Below are 22100 nucleotides of genomic sequence, written 5' to 3'. Positions count from 1 at the left end.
CCCTCATCCTTCACTGAAGTGTGTTCCTTTTCTGCGGCACAGTAACTGGCAGTCCTTCGCTCTCACTTTCAGATGCCCAGCTGGCAACACGGACACAACGGACATGACCCAGGCAAAAAGGGCAAGCCTTCCTCAAACCCGGGGGAGCCGCCCGCGGAGCTCTCCCACCTCCTCTCGCCCCGACGGCGCCGCCCGCGTCCTCCGCCCTCCTCCCCGCGCCAAGGCCCCATCCGCTCTGTCCGCATTGGCCACGCTTCGCCCGCCCCCACCCCCGCCCCGGCGAGGGCGGCACTGGCCGCACCTTCGGCCGAGGGGCGCCGCAGCGGATCTGGATGGGGAGGGGGACCCGCGGAGCGGTCCTCGGCTCGGCCCTACTCATCTAACGCCCAGCGACGCCGCGGACTCGTCTCCCCGGCCGAGGCGAGCTTGCAAGCCCAGCTGCCTTGCAGGGCAAAAGAGAGACAAACTAAACGCCAAAGAACCTCCAGCCTCTGCTTCTGCCTGGTTTTATTTTATCTCCTGTAATTATTTCGGAAAAAAATAACCAAAAAATACATCGCCGTGTTTTTAACAATTCGTGCCGCGTGTGCAGCTGTTTCCAGCACACCCCCGATAAACAAAGGAAAAGGGGGAGGGGGCCACGTTTCGCAGAAGACATGCGTTCCGTCAGGAAGAGGTGGACTGTGTGCACCATAAGTCTCCTCCTCATCTTCTATAAGACGAAGGAAATAACACGGACCGAGAAGCGGCAGGAGGCAGCTCTCGCCGGGTAACTGCGGGGTGCCGTGACGGGAGGGCGATCCGAGAGGGCGGCTGGGCCCTATGGGTTGTCAGGTGCTCCGGCGCTACTCGGGCTGTGACCCGCAGCCTGCGATACCGGCGCAGCTCGGCGCTCTCGCTGACGGGCGCTGCCCGAGGGCCCGGATGCTGCTACGGGACGAGTGGCGAGTGGGGCTTGCTGCCGGGGCTCGGCGGCCGAGGATGGGTGCGAGTGCACGGGAAAGGACAGGAGCTGCCCTGCTTCGGAAGTTGCCTCTCAGCCGCCGTAACGGGGCGCTCCTGGGGAGTTTCACCTGTCCGCGGCTGCCCTGGAGACCGGGACGGCCCGAGGTCGCTGGAGCTCGTTGTGCCTCGGTTTCTTGCCTTTAGCAGTCAGGCGTGGTGGGATGCGGGTGAACGTCTGCTTCCGTCTTTGATGTTTGCCTGGAAGCTGTGCTTAACTTGGCTTTTTCGTAAGGATTCTTGCTCTGAGAAAAGTGTAGGTCTCTTAGCTCTCGAGCTTCCTCCACTGGAAAGTCTGGTCCCTCGCTGAGATCATTTGTTACATACTCTTTCCGTTTGCTGCCTGTGGTTGACTCAAAACGAAGGGCATTTTTATCTTTGCACCTCAGCTTTCTCTTTATGTATGTGAATTCATCCTGCATTCCTCATTTTTCTCCCATCTTGCAGCTGTTCCCTGGAGATGCTGGGTTTTCAGCCAAGCTGGTTTTTCCATCGAGATGTATAAGATTTTGGTTTCTCTGGAGCAATGCATAAATTTATTGGTCGTTCAATGTAATCGATAAAAGCTAAGTAGGAACTCACACTTTCTATTTGTTTGTGCATGTTGACTGTGGGTAGAATTCTTTCACAGCAGATTTTTGTCCTCTTGTGTAAGCCCTTGCCGTAATTTAAGGAGGAGGCATAACGGGGTTGTAAGTACCCGTACGGGCCTGGAGGAAGCTGAGGCAATTAGAGCCTACTTGGCCCCGGGAGTTAAAGACAAAGCACATCCCTCTTTCTCAGGCAGTCTGGTGAGGGAGGGGGACACAGGCAGCTGAGCACGGCTGGGCAGCTGTCGCCCTGGCACATGCTGAGGGCAGGGGCTGTCCTCACCTGTGTGTGCAATATTTACTTCCTTTTTTATTCAAGATTTTTACAGCTTTCTGGTATCTCTTCCTCTTGTTCAGCCTGGGTGTAACCCGGTTTCTACCACAAACCTATCTTTATTCTTAGGAGATATACAGAAGTTTAAAATTTGGGGTTACAGCTATGTGAAAACAGATGTGAAAATGAACGTGTGAGGTAGAATTGTCATTGATACCCATGTTTCTTAGTATGTGCTCCTTCCTCTCAGACTAGAAGGAACTGATGAAATTGTTCAGAAATCACTTCATATAAGTTCAAAATGAAAAAACTGCCTTCCACTCATTGCACATTGTTTGACACAACTTAAAACCTTACTAAAATGAACTGTTGTTTTAATATTAAATGGAAGAAAACAAGTGTGTTTAGTTATAAATACACATGTTCCTAACAAACCTTTTAAAATACAGCTATAGTATACTACTGACTAGTCATTGTGATATCTCTATTTCTTTATCAGGGAGACTTCTTGTGCTGTATGGTACTACTCACTTTCACTATGGAAATGTTTTTTCTCTTCACAGCCTGTCATCCCATTCATTACCGTATGAAGCAAAATAAATAGCCTAAAAATGTATTGCTCATCACTGCTGCCTCTATTGATGTTACACTTTCCTTTCTCCTGAATTAGGGGTTTGGGATGTTGGGTTATTTTTGACGGGTCATGTGGGCAAACGAAGTCAGTTTTCCATGGGTTATTTTACTTTCAGAAGTTATGGATGTACGAGGTGGCCCATTTTATGCTTATTAGTGGCACCAGACAACTCAAAATGGACTGGCTATATACAATTCCAAATTACATGAGAACCTCTAAACCAGCTGTGCACTTTCATAGAGAAGTGTGCTAGGACAGTTACTGTGAAGTGCACCCTACTTCAAATAGACAGTAATATCCCTTTAAAGGTTAAGTAAGTAATGAAACATGCATGCTATGGGCAGAGTAGCGTTGCTTAGACAGTGTCATCTTCTACTAAAATGGAATACACTTGAAGTCAGTTACTTTATTGGATGAACTATCTTCACAAGAAGAGAGTCTTGTTATATAGGTCTGATTGATCACCAAGGCAAGGTAATCCAAAGTGAAGGCTGACACTATCAGTTGTAAGTTGCTGCCACAGTATGGCAGTTTTTTCAGTTATATTAGAGAGGATTTGCAATGATTCTAGAAGATACAAAATAATCCACATTTCTTCCATTTATTTACACAATGAAGAATTACCTGGAGAAAGTTTTGATTTTTATGTATTAGTTTATTTAATATTGCTTTAAGTGAAAATTAATGTAATAGAGGGGAGAGGAGCATCTAAATGAGCAGAATCGTATTCATAGTAATAACTTTAACAAAGTGCTTAGGATCTTCTTTCATAAGAACATAATCTAACATTTTTTCAAGGTACAATCTGTGTAATTCACTGCAGTTGTAAATTGTGACTATGGAAATCAGCCACGTATTGAGTGCTATGGTATAAGTGTTAGCAGTGCATTTTGTTACTAAGTTTTGTCACTTGTTTCACTGTTCAAGTGTGTATAAATAATATTTAATCTAGAGTAAACTAGAGACGTCTCTGAAATATCCTTAGACTGAGAGCTTTACCTGGATGTAATTTGGTCATTTTCCTTTAGATGCATGCACTCAATGCATGTAGAAAATATATGCAGGAATATATATGTAATTAATATTATTACAATGATTTTGGAAAAGTTTTAGAGAATAAAAAATTTTAATATTGCAAAAGGTATTAGTTGGATTCTGGCTATTGGATTTAGGGACTTCTGCAGCATCTTCCCATGCATTCAAGTTAGCAGGATTTGGGTAATTTGCATACAGGTCATGAACCTAAAGTTGTAGGTTTTGGTAGATGGCAGCCTTACCTCTGCACCAGTGTGATGTCTGGGCTGCAGGGTGTTGGCATGAGGGTGAGGGAGAAAGGGAGCTGCAAGTAATGCAGGATGGTTTTGGTGAAGAGTATGGTAATGGTTTGTTAGTTATAGGGGCTTTTGCAATGACAGCACATTTTAGAAATTACTGCATATTACCAGTTTTGTTAATTTAGCTTAATTAATGTCCTATTGTCCTTAATTAATTTTCTATTGCTTGTGTTTAGTCTGTTGTATATTTTACTAAGTATTATTGCTTTATATACAGCCAGTACTGTTGCTGTTTCTTACTAAGGGCTCCAAAACCATTGTTATCAAAGCTTACAGCCACAGAAAAACAAAAGTCAGCAATTCTGGAAAGCTTTCAGTCTCACATCTTTACCATTTTGTTCCTTGAAGGGCCTGGGTCAGATATTCTGTTTCCAAGTTATTGTTATTGGCAGTATTTCAGAGCATGCTTATTTAACAGACAAACAGATTTCTGTATATTATTGTCCTGTGCACACCTGAGTTACAAGACATTTTTTTGTGGTGGACTTTTACCTCCAACAACTTTGATACATTTGTGATGAACGGCCATGTTTAAACTCAACTGAACATTGCTCTGGTATCTAAAAGACTATGGATGATACACTATGGATGATAATGGAAAGATGTGGAGATAAAAATGAGTTTTAGTCGTAACACCTTAAGTTATGCTTGTAGTATTTGACTTCTTTGTCTCATTTATATTATCTTGTTGGCTAATATCACTGCAGCTTATGCTAGCTCACCAGGTGTTGAGTGGTCATCACCCAAAGCTTACTGTATTTATTTCTTTTAAGGTTACCTTGCCAAAAAGTTACAATCGTATGACTGATGGACAGGATAAGACAATTGGAATGTTTTGGATGTGTGCAAGCAAAAGTTTCATGAAGTGTTAGGGAAATTTTGTATTTTGTATATCATTAAGCTCCAGAATTCCATACTTAAAAATCTTTAGCGTTATTAAGCAGGAGGCCAAAAATATCTGTTAAACCAGTATTGCAGATTATGAGCTAGGCAAAGGCTTGAAATGTAACACTTGATTCTTAGTTTAGTACTAGAAATTTGGAACCTAGAAGTGCAGAATCTGCCTCACAATCATAATGAAGTTTTGTCCAGATTCACAATTTGGAGTTTATTGTAGTTCTTGTTATGACTATTCATTACAAATATAAACAAATTTAAGCTCCTAATTTGCATATTCAACTATTACAGATACCTGTGTCAGATTTTTTTCTGTTACAGTTTATTTTCTTTAGAAAGCTAAGAGATAGTTGCTTATTTTTTTGTGAATAAAAGGATATATTGCTGATGCTTGGGATGTAAATTACTTAAACTGGTGTTATCTTTATGTAATTATGTGCTTTCTATATTGCATTGCAGAGATGGTGTACTGAGTTTGAGTAGATCAATGATCAATAGCTCCGATAAGATAATTCAAAAGGGTGGCTCCTCAATTTTCCAACATGCTGCAGAAGGTTGGAAAATCAATTCTTCTTTGGTAATGGAAATAAGGTGAGTTTCTTGAATAAAAAAGCAATTCGTTTCACCTTGACTATGATTATTTTAATTCATGTTTCTTTATGATTCCTTTGGTCTATAAAACAGTAATTTGATTTACATTTGCAGGTGGATGTTTTTAAACTGTATCTATTTAGGTTTCAGTGTTAAATGACATTAGGCTTCAAAGTAAAGTCATCCTTCATAGGAATTAATAAAATGTTTTCATCTGCCTGTGACTGTAAGACCTGTGCAATCAATCTCTATTATTTATGTCCATATTTAAGCTGGTTGTCTAGAACTCTTCCACAGTCAGTGGTGAGAAACTGGTGTTTTTAGGACATGATTTTCTAAAGGTTTGATATAGAACAGGTGAAAGTATCTTAAGCATACCAGTTTTTCTCCTGTGACTACAGAGGGAGCTTAGGCAAACAGCTGGGGTGCAGGAGTCAGTAGCTGGGCCATCAAGTGTTGTGAGTCCACTGGTGGCTGTGGCTGGTGCACATCACAGGGTCAGACACTGACAATAGCTGTGTCTTAAGCCGTTTCCTTTCTTGATATGAGGCCAAAAAGAGCCTTTGGCTTATGCTGAGGGGGCAACCCAGTAGCAGAGTTGAACTGTGTGATAGTTCTGATGTGTCTTTACAGTGGATCTCTGCACCTTGGGGCCACAGAGAGTAGCAAGATGCCTCTGAGTGTGTCGTGTCGTATCTTCCCCATCTTCATGAGGAAGATGGCCCATGAGAGAAGCACATGGAGCATGGATTGGCAGTGTGGAGATCTAGGACTGTCACATGCTATGAAAAATGAGGGAAAGTAACTATTTTTAACAACAATCACATAGTAAATTAGACCTGATTTCTGAATATTAAGATTTTGAATAGTAATGTGTTCCAATTAAAATGTAGTTTCTATGTGATTTCCTTTTCCACTTTTAATTTTTTTTAAAATGAAAGGACAGTTTACAAACCCCTAAATCAGGCATTGTTTTCATGTATAAAAGCGTGGCTTCTCTGAATGAGAAATTTAGGGATTTTTTTTAATGACTGCTATTTTATGTCCCTAATTTTAAAGCATGCAGAAGATAAAGGTAGCTCAGAAATGTATGTATCATAAGTTATGGGTCCAAAAGTTTGGAAAAACCAGTTTTTTCTACTTGTCAAGTAAGCTGATTTGGAAATGATTGAGTGGCTATAAAGCTTGGGTTTTGCCAATTTTCCACCTGTTCCAAATGCAAAATATGTTATTCTGACAATGAAGTAAAACAGTAGAGCATGCTTTACTATGTTTTCATCCTGTTAATACATGTGTATCATTTCATGTGTAATAATTTCAATATACTAGATTAATGAGATTCAAAATCTCATTTTTTCTTAATCAAATCAAAATCTCTTTAATCAAATTAAAATCTCTAATTTTTTCTTTATTTTTTTCTCTATTTTTTTTCTCTCCTTTTTCTCTATTTTTTCCAGAGGGAGTAATCTCTCTTACTTAATAAATCACTATTGTGTACTTAAGAACCACTTTTATATGTGGGTGTTTTAAAATACCGTGCAGGGAAGGGGGTCTTTTTTGTCTCATTAGTATAGTGAAGAAAACAGTGTATCTTGTACGCTGGCTTAAGTACTAGAAGTAGAGGTTCCACTGTAATTCTTCCATTGTAAGATTGTACTATAGAGGGCATAAAGCTGAGATTATTTAGAAGTCCATATTGCCAGTCTTGTTTTGAGAGGAAATGGCTACCTTAATGAACTCTGGGGCAGACAGAGTAGGTAGGTGTGAACCAGAAAATTGTTTTAGATTAATGTAACTTAGGGTCAAAAGTTGACATGAACTCAATGAAAGGAGCCACCAGGCATAATCTTCCCAGCAATCCTCTTTGCTGACATGCATAGCACATTCAGTTATGGTTCTCAGTGGTGAGGGAGGGATATCAGGCATGCTTTTCACTAAGGAAGCTGCATGCAAACCCTTATGATGTATTTCAGTCTGATGTTGACTAAATTATGTACATTCTCTCACTTTTTCAGGTGGTTTGCTATGCACCTTTCTTCCATGTTACAGTAAGAAGCATTTTAGCTGTAGTTTTACACTTACAGACCTATCAGGACTAACTTTAAAAGTGCCTAGCGAAGTCGTACAGTATTCTTGTGGTTTAACTAACTGCTTAGCTCTCCATAATATGTTGCATGCACTGTGTAGACTATGAAGGTGATTCATTGTCTATAATTGCAGCTGTTAACGTCAAGAGTAGTTGGTGGTCTTGTGGTGTGATCATAGGAAGTAACAGTAAGAGATAAATAAAAAACAAGCTAGTGCCTGTTGAGTAATGTATAAAGTGTTATCAGTTCTAAGTAGTGGAGAAATAATTTGTGAAGCCATTAGTGTGCATCATAATGATATTTCATAAAATTTATAGTCACCCATAAATGACAGATGTTTTTGTGTCTTACTTCAGCTTGCCACCCACATTAGAAATTTTCAAATGTAGAAAGTATTTTTTTTCTTTGTTCAAGGACAACTGGTCAGTGATGTGTCAAATCATGTTGATTGGCATCTAGAATATTGTACTTTGCTATTGCTTTCTTGACTTTGTGGGCATCATCTCACACCATTTTATTTTTGCTCAAGTTAGTGATGTGTCTGTCAGCCTCAAAGGCCTTAGGAATTCTTGGCAAAGTCAGGCTCAGATAGGAGTCAATGAGTGGTAAATCTTCTTTATCAGGACCCAATGGAAGGATGGAAAGCTTTCAGTGGGTTTCTGGTGCTCTAGAACTTTACAGCCAGAAAAGGCAGTCTGTGGAGTGTAGCAGCCTTCTTGGGAAGGCAGCAGCCTTTTGGAGGTACTAAGCAGGCTTAAGAGGAAAGTGCTAGACTTTCTGTGATTGAGGTGAAAATTATGGGTATTACTAATTAGTATTACTAATTACTTGGGACTGTGTGAAATGTTCTGCCTTTACAGTGACTGATTTAGTAGGAGACTGATTTTTGCAACTGATGTTACCTTCTCATTGCTGGCAACTTCTTTGAAGAAGAATTGATAATTCCTGTGACAAAGGGAAGAAAGGGAAGTAGACTGCTTTCTTGGCTCCCTTTTCTATCTGTGTCATTTCAGTCATGAAGAGGAGTCCAACATCTGCTAAGTTTTTATGTCTTACGTCCTTTCTACTCTCTGTAGCAAAGTGAAAGTTTTCCTTATGCTTATAGAAATAAGGAGACTTCATTTGTAATGCAGGCTAAATCCTTCCACACAGGGCTGATGACAGCACATCTATGACCTGTGTGAAATGAACTACAATTTCATGTCTGTGACTTTTTTCTACTTACTTTTAAATAAATATGGGAATTTAATGCTGAAAGGAGCAAAATAAGGTTATGAATTGCAGAAAGGCAAATTTTTAAATAACTACATTGGGAATGTATTTATCTCAACAATGTAACAAAGACTATTTCCTGTCAGAAAAGCATGAGAATTTGTAAGATGTCAGCAGCATCTTAAAAAAAAAAAGCATCTTCCTCCTTCAGAAGGTTCAGATTATTATCAATTTTTGTCTTACAAGTTAGTGTGAAACAGCTGTGACAAGTCCCTGAAGTGCTAGCAGTAAATACAGAGCCAGCAAAGGAGCACTACAATTGCTAAGTAGTAAATACAGAATCAGCAATGGAGCATTACAATTGCTCTGAAGCTTTTGGAGCAGTGTTCTGAAGCCATTTGCTTTGTTTCTTTCTGATTGTTTTTGTGTCAAAGACATAGAATCCAGGGTTCTCTGGTCTGGTTTAGTCATGTTAATCCTCAGGAGATTTTTGCTTGCCAATCTATCTTACTCTACCTTGCTTATCTTCTTCAAAAGCTGGTATATGGACAACCTTCCTGTGATAAACAGTAGTTGAGTTATGGTATGTTTAAAATCCCTCTTCCTTTTGCATGCCCACTCTCTTGTATTAAAGTGTTTCTGTTTGTGTGGCCTCCATCAGCTGGGAACTCCTAGAAGCCCTTCCAGGGTTATTTGCAGCTAGGTATGTTTTTAACAAGTCCAAATTAATGGTTGAACTAGATGATCTTTCAAGTTCTCTTCCAATACAAACTATCCTATGATTCTAAAGACTGCTTTCCTTGAAGAGCTTTCCTTGAAACCCTTTCAGACTAAAGTAAAACCTAGCACAGGTGCAAATAGCTGTGGTCCCCACTGCCTCCTCAAGAAACCAGCAGGAGCTGGAACTCTAGTCATGTACAAGAGCAAGCTGTGACCTTCTGTAACCATAGAGTTTGTTCTTTCATGTTGTTTTTAATTAAAATAATTTAGCTGGCAAAAAAATAATGTTTTATCTAGGTTGCAATCCCTGGTGACTCTAAAGGCTGAGAGCCACCTTCTGCTTTCCAGCTGTGGAGTGCAAAGCAGAGTTAGGACTTGCTAGATTGAAAAGTGGGGTTGTTTATGAAGGCCTGTCAGAGACAGTCTGCAGGAAATCAAGAGGAGGGATTAGAAATCTACAGCATAAAAGTTTTTTAAAAAATGTTGAGTGTTTTTTTATCCCCAGGTAAATGAAGGATATTGCTAAGAATAAGGTGTAGGCCTAAGCAAGGCATAAGGAACAAGAGCAGCCTCAGCTTCTGGGGAAAAGATCCAAGGAATACTATGCTTCCAGTAAGGCCAGGGAAGCACTGACAGAGGTGCTTGGGGAGGTTGTCAAGTCCCCACCACACGGGATTAATAGGAACATATTAGATAAACATGGGCTAGGGGACATGTAGATAAAGGCACAGAGAGGATCAAGTCCATCTCTGTTCCATAATGTGATTGCTGGTGAACCCTCCTGGGCACTTAGGATGCACTCTAGAGGCTTCTCCTCACAGCTAGGGGGGTCTACTCAAGTCCAGCCACAATGATTTATGGCACTGCCTTCCTCTACAAAAATGACTTTCCCCAGAAAAAGCATTGACACTCATATTTCAGTTTTCTTAAGAATGTCTAAAAATATACATGGTTTTGTAATCTTAAAATTCCAATCGTCTAGTGGTCTATTTTCTTTTGTTTATTCACACAGTTCTGAGGCAGGTGAAGAGCAGTTTGAGATTGTATAATAGTTTTGTGGTACAAAGACCACACTACAAAATGAAACTAGAAGAAGGATGTGATGAGAAAAATGCCATCATGCTGCCCCAGAGCAGGACATAGTCTTAGCATTTGGAAAGCTGTTCAGAGACATTACTGTTGCATGAACTCATCAGACAACCCGGAGTTTCTGTTGGTACTTAAATATTATGGAGATCTGTTTCTGCTTATCAAAGAAAAACTGTAGGTCAGTCACAGATTATGACACTGGTTTTTTGAGTCGTGTAAACATGTTCCAAGCAGCTGCTTGGCTACAATTAAGGGTGAGTCACATCAGTCTCACCTGACCACATAATGGCCCAGGTCACACCCTGACACAGTTATATTTGTCATAAAAAAACTTGAAAACCACCTTAAATGAAACTGTTTGTTTACACAGTTTAGCTTAAGGCTGCAGAACACTGTTTCTTCAAGGTTTGCAAAAAACACTGCTCTTTTTTCCCTTGCAGTTGAGCTTACTTTTGAATTTAGTATGCAGCTTGAAGTGGATTAGTGCTTACTTGTGAAAATCGGAAGTACTGTTATTGCCATGGTATCAGTGAGTCAGTAGCACAGAGGAACTTAAAACAGTAGCATGGACTCTGCATTATTTATCATATTACTTTCAGTATTAGAAGATACCTGAATACAGTCAGATGAATCAATAAAAAATATTTTAATGTTAACATTATTGCATGTCTCTTATATAAAGGATTCTACTGCGTACTGCAATAACTGTGTTCACATTTAACTAAATATGCTAATGACAGCTTCAGATAAGAAAATATTTTTAAATATGTGAGAAGATACTAAGATTAGACACTTCTGACCATCTCAGCAGATTCTGTAGACATTTTGGAAATTTTGGCTGTGTTAAGTGAGTGGTTGATTATCTGATTCTAATTCAGGTCTACATGAAAGTCTTTGGAGGATTTTTATAAGCATATAGATAAATGAGTTTTGAATGTAAGCAACCAAATAGTAATGGAAGCCAATGTGCTTTTACGTTTTTGACACTGTTTGCGTAACTTCACTGCCTTCCTCTATTAAAAATAATACAGAAAATACTGCGTTCATGCACAAATGTTGTTATTTTTTTGCTAACATGGGCAGTTTAAGGCAAATTTCTTCTAGATAACAGGGACTAAAGCAAATCTTCTGGTGATCATGTGACTTTTTGTAGTTGGAAATCTAGTTCCTGTGAATTGCACGTAAGTTTTTTGAGGTTTTGTGACTCATCAGTGGTTATCCCTTCTCACATCAAAGTTGATGTGAAATGAGTTTCTTGATAGCTTGGCCGATGATGTTTGTAGCTTTTGATGGATTCATATTATCTTTTACAGCTCCAGCTGTAGTAGCCCTCTTCCTATGTGATGAATAATTGCAGTAATTTTTAATACTTCTAGATTGGGCAATTTTTTCTTTCCTTTTCTCTTTTGTTTTCTATCAGTTGATCTATCTGTTGCAGAGCGACCACAAAGTTAAGCTATCAAACCCGAGGAGATTTAAAGTCCATTCAATTTAAAGGCCAAATTGGAGTCTTCATCTTCCTTTTACAGAAATACCTTGTCTGGCCTTAGCAAAGGCTAAACTAAGGATTTTAAGATTGTTTGTCCTGCTTTTCTGAGTCCCTCATATGCCTCAGCATAAGTTGCCTTTGCTCTGAAGGCTGCTTGCTTCATATATGACAGCTGTAACAGATAGCCCAACACATTCCAGATTTTTTTTTTTTTTTTTTTTTTGGCCAAGTTTAGGAAATGAGAGGAATTACTTAAAAACCCTTTATATTATGTTTCACTTCTCCTATGGCTTTTAAGATCAGTTCCATGGTGAGTATTTTGTGTTGTTGGTTGCAAGATTCAGACATACTCTTCTTTCTTGAGGCAGCAACACATGAGCTGGCTAGTGAGTATGGGTGTTTCTGTTTTTCATCTCTTTTAATTTGTGGGGGATTGTTTCACCTTTATGGCTGTGACTAAGTGTTACTAGAATACTGCTAGAATAACATTTCTAGTTATCTTTTCCTGATTGGTTGTGCTCTATGGAAGTTTTTCTTTAGAAGCTTAATATGTAAAAAACATTCTTTTAGTTAACAAATTTTTTTTTACCCATTTTTTTTATCCTTTTTTTTTTTTAATTCCACCTTACCTACTGACAACAGTGAAAAATACTAAGTTTTTGTTTTTCTTCTTATCTTGGTAGAAGCAAAGGTTTCTAGTAGATTTATTAGGTACTAAACATCCTGGACTGGCTCAGCACTCCCTGTCTATTCCATAAGAGGGTTGTACTTGGTTCAGATGTGATCTTTCTTCACAAACATACCTGCTTTACAGATGCACGCAAGCTTGTAAAGCTTCACTCATGTCTTGGTTTGAAAAGACTGGTGTCTGTTAAGGAAGGCAGGACCTTCTCTTGAAATGCAAAATGTAAACCCCCTCCCTCTGAATTATTATAATTTTGAAATTAAGGAGCTCTTAGGCAAAGATACAGCAATAGGAATAACAGTTCTTTATTAGGAAAAATAAAAATAAAAACGCAGTAATACAAAACAGCACTGACTGAGTCAGAATACAGCTTGAGACCCTGCGGGTCAGGGTGGTGGTAGCAGTCTGATTAAAGGTGGCTGCAGTCCTCCCGAAGTGACAGATGTATTTCTGTTGAAACAATGACTCTGTAGAAAGGGTGTAGGTTTTCTCTGAAGGTACAGTGGTGTTGTAGATGGGTCTGGTCTTTTTCTGGGAATCTAGAAGGAAAAGGCTGATCTTCTGGGATTCTAGTGGGAAAAAGCTGCCTGTGGCGTTCTAATAGCAGATTATATCCAGGTAGGAATGCTTGGCTCCTCCCCCTGGGTGGAACATCTCACAATGGAATGATGTAATTTTATCAGTCATGCTGTGAGACTCAATAACCATTAACAGAAGATATCTCCCCAGAGGGAGGATTGGTTGTGGAAGAGATAAAGAAAACCATCCCACCTGGTTTTAACAGATAGCAATCAAAAGCACATCTCTGGCCCCATCTTGCATTTGCAACCTAAGACAGCTCACTTGCAATCCTGAGCCATCAGCAGTTCCTCCATCTCTGGCCTAGGGATTTTTTCAGCTTTTTATGTCAAGGGTGTACTGAAAACTGCTCTGCTCTACCAGTTAAGTGTCAGTCATTGCATATATTAGTGATAACATTGCAGTCATTATGTATCTGTTTTGAATCTACGTATTGAGCATTTGCCAATTTTTGGACCCTCATCTCTACCATTCTGTTGTGGGCAGAATGGAAGCTTTGGACAGAGTTTATTAGAGAATCCCTCCCACTGAAGTTACGAGGTTTAGAACTTGTTTTCTAAACCCCTTGCATGTTAAACCCCTTCTCAGAGAGGAGTCAAGGTATGATCTGATCTAATCTTTGCCCCTGACTTGGTCAACAGTTTATGTTTAAAGGATTGTGCATTGTGTAATTGAAAATTTATGCAACTTTGTCCACAAGATTAAGGATGGCAAACCAAATATACTTAAGTTATTAAAGTAAATTATTTATTGATGATCTTAATGATAATAATTACATTAAAAAATCATTTTTATTTAATACACAGTACAGTTATAAATTCCAGTATAGTGCACTGTTTACTGAAGCTGTATTGAAGCAACAATATTAAAGCTAGCAAAATAATTGAAAAGAAGTTGATAGTACTTACCCATACCAGTGACCATGGGCAAGTCTCTTTTACTCAGCCTTAAGGAGTAACTTGTAAGGGGATCCCCATTCAAGGAGGGAAGCTACACACATTCCATCCAAGAAGGAATGTGTCAGAATTCTCTGCCATTAAAAAGGGGGCCACGCCTTTTGCACTATAAAGTGATTGACAGTGAGATGTATCAGCTCAGCAGCTTTACTTAAATTACCAGTACTGTCACTTGTTGGTTCCATTATAAGGAGCTCTGTCTGCTGCATCCTCACCGGTGTCAATTTCTGTTGAGAAAAACTGTTCTTTGTAGAATAGAGTGTTTAACTTTGGGATTGATGAGTCAGGCTGGTCTCAGCATTCTTCAACACCAAAAGCAGGGTGAACCCCGCTTCTCCGTCAGCACTGATAAATTCTGCAAATAGAGGCAAGTTTGAGCTGCTTTACCTCCACTTAGGCAGAGCATCCTGATGTCCCCATAAGCAGATAACATGACTTCACTTTTCAGCTGACATAAAAGCAAGCATTCTTCCTCAGTTATTTACTGGGGGCTGGGAGTATACAACTGTTCATCTGCCATAGTTCACTTGATACATGGTAGTTCATTAAACCCTCATATTTGGTCCTGTGTGTCTTAACCTATGTAATAGTTTAAACAGTTATTTGCTGAAAAGATGATCAATGTTTCAAAGTGTTGATGAGTTTGTAAGAGATTTTGAGTTCGGCTAAAAGCCTAACTGGACCCTGAGCTGCAGTAGTTTAATTTACATTATGTTTTAAGCTGATTTAGTTCAAATTGGTACAAAAGACTGGGTGTGTTCTCATATCGAGTCAATTAGGATAGCTTTAGTTAAACTTCAGTTAATTAGGAGGAAGTTTATGCTAAACTGAATATATTACTCTTATGGTGAAATAAGAATCTACAAGAAAACATGGCCATTCCTGAGCCAAGCTAATTTGTAAGACATAATATTATCAGATCACAAATGTTTCATGTATTTAAGTTTGTTTTTATGAAAACAAACTGCCACAGTTCTTTTTAAAAATGTCTTCATTCCAAAATTTTGTGAAGATAATCAAGCACAGTATGCCTTCAAATTTTCATTTATCTTTCCTTCGTCTCTCTGTGTCTTTGTGTGTAGAAGTAATTAAGCTCTAGTTCTGTAGTATTTGTGTGTTACATTGTAACCACAGTGTTAACTCCATCCTAAAAGCTTTGCTCTAACTCCATCCTAGAGCATGGGAAATTACCCAGCCAGGACTGACACTGTTTGCCCTCTGCTTTATGATGTGTGGTTTGTGCAATCTATAACTGCTGCTAGATAAAATTCCATTTGAGCAGGGAGTGTTGGGTTTTGTCTCTACATTTTTCTGTTGATGCAGGAAGAATATTCTTCAGTTCTTGGATGCCGAAAGAGATGTCTCAGTGGTCAAAAGCAGCTTCAAGCCTGGAGATGTAATTCATTATGTACTGGATAGACGTCGCACTCTAAATATTTCTCAGAATTTGCACAGCCTTCTCCCGGAAGTTTCCCCAATGAAAAATCGCCGATTTAAAACCTGTGCAGTTGTTGGGAATTCTGGCGTCCTTCTGAAGAGTGGTTGTGGAAAAGAGATTGACAGCCATGACTTTGTAATAAGGTAAGTTTTTATCTGCTGTTGAAGATGCAGGGTACTATGTTTCTTGCAGAAAAGCTGGGAGAAATGTTTTAATCTGACGTAGATATTACAGGCGTTATCTAAATTAATCTGAAACATTATCCACCAACATGTGATTCCCCAAATCTAAATTCATGCTTGTATTATTGATAAGAAGATTATTGTGAAAATAAAACAAGGGAGAGAGGTTTGCATTACTTAATTTTGCTTTTTGCTGTGCTTATTCCAGACAAAATTACTCTTACAGAAGTCTTGGTTGAAGAAATGCAAAATGGTTTCTTTTTAAGAATACTCTTTTTTTAGCTTTTGGTCAGCATAGATGGCCTTTTGTAAATTACTACATTACTTTTGTGTAGCATGTAGTGAAATTTCAGTGTGGTATATTGATGTTAAATGAGGATGCCCCTGAGGTAGTTGGAAGTCACTCTAATATATTCCTTCACATTGGTTTAAGAATCTATTCTTGCAGTTTGGAGGAAAATTATATGTTTCTCTTTTTATTCATTCTTCAAACACACACAGTAGAGGGCCTTTGGATTTCATGTATCATGTCAAAGCTGAGCTCATTTGACATCTTGGCATTATGTAGAAAATGCTGAGCAAGAGATGGGTACTTCTGCTTTGAAGCAGAAGTAGAACTTGAAGCAGAAGTTTCAGTTGATTTGGTTTGAGAAGGGTGAAAGGACAGAAAACAGGAGGATTGTGACAGAAAGCAATATAGAAATATTAGTCATTACAAGTTATTTGCTTTTTCCTTTTTTCACCTTAAAGAATGATGAGGACAATAAATAGTAAAAGGATGTGGAAAAGAAAAATAAGGCTTTTGCAGTACATAAATAAAAGAATATACATGAGTTTTATATTTAATTTGAAAGTTATTTTAACAAGTTGCAACTGAAGTAATAACACACTTCTCTTTCATTTTCCTTATTAGTCATACTTGTACCACTAGTTATTGAAATTAGCATCCTTACTTACTGCAGAGGAAATCTAAAATTAATTACTACAGTTTTAAACTGCATGTAGCCTATAGCATGCTTTTGTATTCTCTCTGAGATTAAATGTGATTCATTTAACAGGATGTCTTGGTTTTGGACAAATTTAGGAAGAAGTGTTCTGAAGGGAAATGTTCTGTATCCTTTACTGAAGAGTAGGTTTTACCAACTTTTTTTTCATGGGTTCTTACAGGTTTGAAAGGATTTTTCTTGGAGAAAGTGAAAAAATTGTTTATTTAACAAGCAAGTTGTTTACAGGTATGAAAAGAACGAATAATGTTAAATAATAAAACTTTTTGCTGCTTTGAAGAGAGTCGTTGAGCAGGTGAGCCGATTGCATTGTGAGTCAGAGAGGAGCTGAGGGTGGAGCTTCCTGAGTTGCTGCTGAGTGGCTGATTATAAGAGGTGTCTGGGGAGCGCGGCAACCCGGAGCGCGGCGAACAGGAGCGGGCAAACAGGGGTGTTGTGAGTCTCTGGGAAATATACGAGGCAGTTTGCGCGGCAGTTCGCGCAGGCAGGGCAAGCAGGCAGGGTTACCAGTTGTCTCGCTAGTAAGGAGTCCTTTGTATTGTTTGAGGTCTTTCTTCTGCCCGGTTGTGTTTGAGGTGTTTGTCAGTGATGGTCTCTACAAGGTCAAAAGCTGTGGCTGGTACAAGTGACCAAGTCGGGCCCTCCAAAAAGGATGTGTCTGTACAGACCCATCCATGCCCAGAATGTTTGAGCTTATCGGTGGCTTCAGGGAGTGTTGTGGAGGAGACCTGCCTGCGGTGTGAACAAGTGAATGACCTCCTTTCACTGGTGGCTGAGCTTAGGGAGGAAGTTGAAAGGTTAAGGAGTATCAGGGAAAGTGAAAGGGAAATAGACTGGTGGAGCTCAGCCCTTCCATCTTTAAGGGAGGCCTCTGACCAAGAGACTGAGGACTTATATGCCTCCTACCCTCGGGCAACAGAAGAGCACCTGGTAGATGAAGAGGAGTGGAAACAGGTCCCCATTCAGGGAGGTAATAACAAAAAGTCCTCCCCCTCCCCATCATCCAGCCAAGTGCCACTTCAGAATAGGTATGAGACCCTGGATAGAGAGACCCAACCAGATGATTTAGGAGAAAATTGTCTGACCAGTGAACCCCCCAGTTATGATTCATCTGTAAGACAGATCACTACCTCTAGCATCAAGAAGAAAAGAAGGGTAATCGTAGTAGGTGATTCCCTCCTGAAGGGAACTGAGGGTCCCATATGTCGACCAGACCCATCCCACAGGGAAGTCTGTTGCCTCCCTGGGGCCCGGGTACAAAATATCACTGAGAGACTTCCTGGGCTGATTCAGCCCTCTGATTATTACCCACTGCTGATACTCCAGACTGGCAGTGATGAGACTGAGAAAAGGAGTGTCAAGGCAATTAGAAAGGACTTCAGGGTACTGGGTCAGGTAGTTGATAGGGCAGGAGCTCAGGTAGTGTTCTGCTCAGTCCCTTTGGTGGCAGAGGAAAATGATGAAAGAAACAGAAGAATACGCATCATCAACAAGTGGCTCAAGGGTTGGTGTCATCAGCAAAATTTTGGATTCTTTGATCATGGGGAAACTTTTACAGCATCTTCTCTGCTGGAACCAGATGGGGTATACCTCTCTGTTAAGGGCGAAAGGGTTTTAGGATATGAACTGGCAGACCTCATTGAGAGAGCTTTAAACTAGGTTTGAAGGGGGAAGGGGAACCAGCTGAGCTATCTGGAAACAGGCCCAAGAATTACAAGGCTAAGTTAGGGGAGAAGTCAGTAGCCCAGATGAGGTGCATGTATACCAATGCATGCAGCTTGGGCAACAAACAAGAAGAGCTGGAGGCCGTGGTGCAACTGCAGAGCTATGATGCAGTTGCCATCACAGAAACATGGTGGGATGACTCACATAACTGGAGTACTGCACTGGATGGATACAAGCTCTTCAGGAGAGACAGGAAAGGAAGAAGAGGTGGAGGGGTGGCCCTTTATATTAAGCAGACTTTTGATGCCACCGAAATTGAAACTAAGGAAGATGGAGTTGAACGTCTATGGGTAAGAATAAAAGGGAAGGCCAACAAGGCTGACACCATACTGGGAGTCTGTTATCGTCCACCCGACCAGGAAGAAGAGGTAGATGACTTATTCTATAAGCAGCCAGGTAATGTTTCAAGATCATCAGCCCTTGTTCTTGTGGGTGACTTCAACCTGCCAGACATCTGCTGGGAACTTAATACAGCAGTAAAGAGGCAGTCCAGGAAATTCTTAGAATGTATGGAGGACAACTTTTTGTCACAGCTGGTGGGTGAACCCACCAGGGGAGGGACTATGTTAGATCTGCTATTTGCAAATAGAGATGGGCTGGTGGGAGATGTGGTGGTTGGAGGTCGCTTGGGACAAAGTGATCACGAAATGATAGAGTTCTCAATATTTGGTGAAATCAGGAAGAGTACCAGTAAAACTCTTGCATTGGACTTCCGGAGGGCAGATTTTGGCCTGTTTAGGAGACTTATTCAGAGCGTCCCTTGGGAAGCAGTCCTAAAAAACAAAGGAGTTCAGGAAGGGTGGGCATACCTCAAAACAGAGATCTTGAGGGCACAGGAACAGACCATCCCTGTGTGCCGAAAGATCAGCCAACGGGGTAAACGTCCAGCCTGGTTGGGCAAGGAGGTTTTGGAGGAACTTAGGAATAAAAAGAGGATGTATCAGCATTGGAAGAAGGGACAGGTCTCTAAGGAAGTATTCAAGAAGGCTGCTAGAGCATGCAGAAAAAAAATTAGGAAGGCCAAAGCTCAGTTTGAACTTAGAATGGCAACTTCTGTAAAGGATAATAAAAAATGTTTTTACAAATACATTAATGGTAGAAGGAAAGGTATGACCAGCCCTTGTTCTTTATTGGACAAAGGAGGGAACTTAGTATCTGAAGATGAGGAAAAGGCAGAAGTGCTTAATGCCTATTTTGCCTCAGTTTTTAGTGGGAAGATGACTTGCCCTCAAGACACCTGCCCACCTGGGCTGGTTGATGGTGACAGGGAGCAGAATGGTCCCCCCTTTATCCAAGAGGGGGCAGTCATAGAACTACTGAAATGCTTGGATACTCATAAATCTATGGGACCAGACGGAATCCACCCCAGGGTGATGAGAGAGCTGGCAAATGAGCTTGCAAAGCCACTCTCCATCATTTACCATCAGTCCTGGCTCACTGGCGAGTTTCCGGATGACTGGAAGCTGGCCAATGTGATACCCATTCACAAAAAGGGTGCAAAGGAAGATCCTGGTAATTATAGACCAGTCAGTCTGACCTCAGTACCTGGTAAAATAATGGAACAGTTTATATTAAGCGCCATCACGCAAAATTTACAGGATGGCCAGGGTATCAGACCCAGCCAGCATGGGTTTAGGAGGGGTAGGTCATGTTTAACCAACCTGGTCACCTTTTATGACCTGGTAACCCGCCTAGTCGATGCAGGTAAGGCTGTAGATGTTGTTTACTTGGATTTCAGCAAGGCCTTTGACACTGTCTCCCACAGCATACTCCTAGACAAGCTGGCAGCCCGTGGCTTGGACAGGAGTGCTCTGTGCTGGGTCAGGAACTGGCTGCATGGCCGGGCCCAGAGAGTGTTGGTGAATGGTGCTGCATCCAGCTGGCGGCCAGTCACCAGTGGTGTTCCTCAGGGTTCTGTGCTGGGGCCAGTTCTGTTTAATGTTTTTATTGATGACATGGATGAGGGTTTAGAGTCCTTTATTAGCAAATTTGCAGATGACACTAAGCTGGGAGCGTGTGTGGATCTGTTAGAGGGACGGAGGGCTTTGCAGAGGGACTTGGAACGGTTGGAGGGATGGGCAGAATCCAATGGGATGAAGTTCAATAAGTCCAAGTGCCGAGTCCTGCACTTTGGCCACAATAACCCCCTGCAACGATATAAGCTGGGGACAGTGTGGCTGGACAGTGCTCAGGAGGAAAGGGACCTGGGCGTGCTGGTTGACAGTCGGCTGAACATGAGCCAGCAGTGTGCCCAGGTGGCCAAGGAGGCCAATGGCATCCTGGCCAGTATCATGAACGGTGTGGCCAGCAGGAGCAGGGAGGTCATTCTTCCCCTGTACTCAGCACTGGTGAGGCCACACCTTGAGTATTGCGTCCAATTCTGGGCCCCTCACTTTAGGAGGGACGTTGAGATGCTTGAGCGTGTCCAAAGGAGAGCAACGAGGCTGGTGAGGGGCTTGGAACACAAGCCATATGAAGAGCGACTGAGGGAGCTGGGGTTGTTCAGCCTGGAGAAAAGGAGACTCAGAGGTGACCTTATCACTCTCTTCAATTTCCTGAAGGGTAGCTGTGGTGAGCTGGGGGTCGGTCTCTTTCTCCGGGCAACAACCGACAGAACAAGAGGACACAGTCTCAAGCTGCGCCAAGGGAGATGCAAGCTAGAAATAAGGAGGAAGTATTTTACAGAAAGAGTAGTCAAATACTGGAATCATCTACCCAGGGAGGTCGTGGAGTCACCATCCCTCGAAGAGTTTAAAAAAAGACTGGATGTGGCACTTGGTGCCATGATCTAGTTGAGGTATTAGAACATGGGTTGGACTCGATGATCTTAAAGGTCTCTTCCAACCTAGAATTTCTGTGTGTGATTCTGTGTGTGATTCAGAATTTTTTCTGTAGTATGGCTCAGTCTTTTTCTGAGTCTGGAGCTGGTCTCTGGACCGCCATACAATGTTGGGGGGGCCCTGGACAATGTTTTGGGTTTTGGATTGGAGAAAAGTTGCATAGTTCTAGAAGACAAAGCTACTGTTCAGGAAAATCTTCTGCTTCAATTAACAAATGAAAAGCTAACTTAAAAAGCAAAGAAACTACTCTGTCTGTTTTTCTCTAGAGAGAAAAAGCCACAGGTTGGGAGAAACCAAGAGTCTTATCTCTGTGTTCTTAAACACGGGTGGCAAAAAAAAATGTTATCGCTTCTCTTTCCTCTTTATCTCTCTCTGGGTTTAGCTTAAAGCTATAGGACCCATTTTTGGGCACAAAGCAGGCAAACAAATCACGCCAGGACAGAGGACTACAGAAAAAATTAGATGCTAAATTTTCTAAATTAAAATTTTCATAGAGAAGACAAGGTACATACTTTATTTTAAATCATGTGCTGAATTTCTTTGCAGTCATCCCCATGCTCTTCTGCACATTTTAACTAGCCATGAAACTAGGTGATGATATCTGATAGGAGGTTTTAACTAATTCAATTACATGGAGGAAGGATAATATTCTAGAGACTTGGTGGAGCTTAATAAGATCAGTAGGAAGTTACTGTTGCTAATCAGGAGTTTAGACTGGCGAGAGATGTGCATGTTCTGTGAAGATGATGAGGAAATTGAACAGGTTGCCCAG

General features: G+C 40.9%; 1 protein-coding gene across 2 annotated transcripts in view; it reads left to right on the top strand.

Annotated features, from left to right (window-relative positions):
- The first annotated feature begins 283 nt into the window (after nucleotides 1-283).
- Nucleotides 284-22100, top strand: part of ST8SIA4 (ST8 alpha-N-acetyl-neuraminide alpha-2,8-sialyltransferase 4) — a 58956-nt gene continuing 37139 nt past the window's right edge. Inside the window, exons 1-4 of one of the 2 annotated variants that reach the window (XM_036403065.2) lie at nucleotides 284-769; nucleotides 5191-5322; nucleotides 5956-6123; nucleotides 15463-15720. In XM_036403065.2, the coding sequence (XP_036258958.1) occupies nucleotides 657-769; nucleotides 5191-5322; nucleotides 5956-6123; nucleotides 15463-15720 (671 nt within the window). In that variant the 5' untranslated portion in view covers nucleotides 284-656. The remainder of the gene's footprint in view (nucleotides 770-5190; nucleotides 5323-5955; nucleotides 6124-15462; nucleotides 15721-22100) is intronic. The other variant, XM_036403066.2, reaches the window with a different exon arrangement.

The sequence above is a fragment of the Molothrus ater genome (assembly GCF_012460135.2).
Source record: "Molothrus ater isolate BHLD 08-10-18 breed brown headed cowbird chromosome Z unlocalized genomic scaffold, BPBGC_Mater_1.1 matZ_random_MA35, whole genome shotgun sequence".
In the NCBI taxonomy this organism is placed as follows: domain Eukaryota; kingdom Metazoa; phylum Chordata; class Aves; order Passeriformes; family Icteridae; genus Molothrus; species Molothrus ater.
This window is presented reverse-complemented; position numbering and strand designations above follow the sequence as displayed.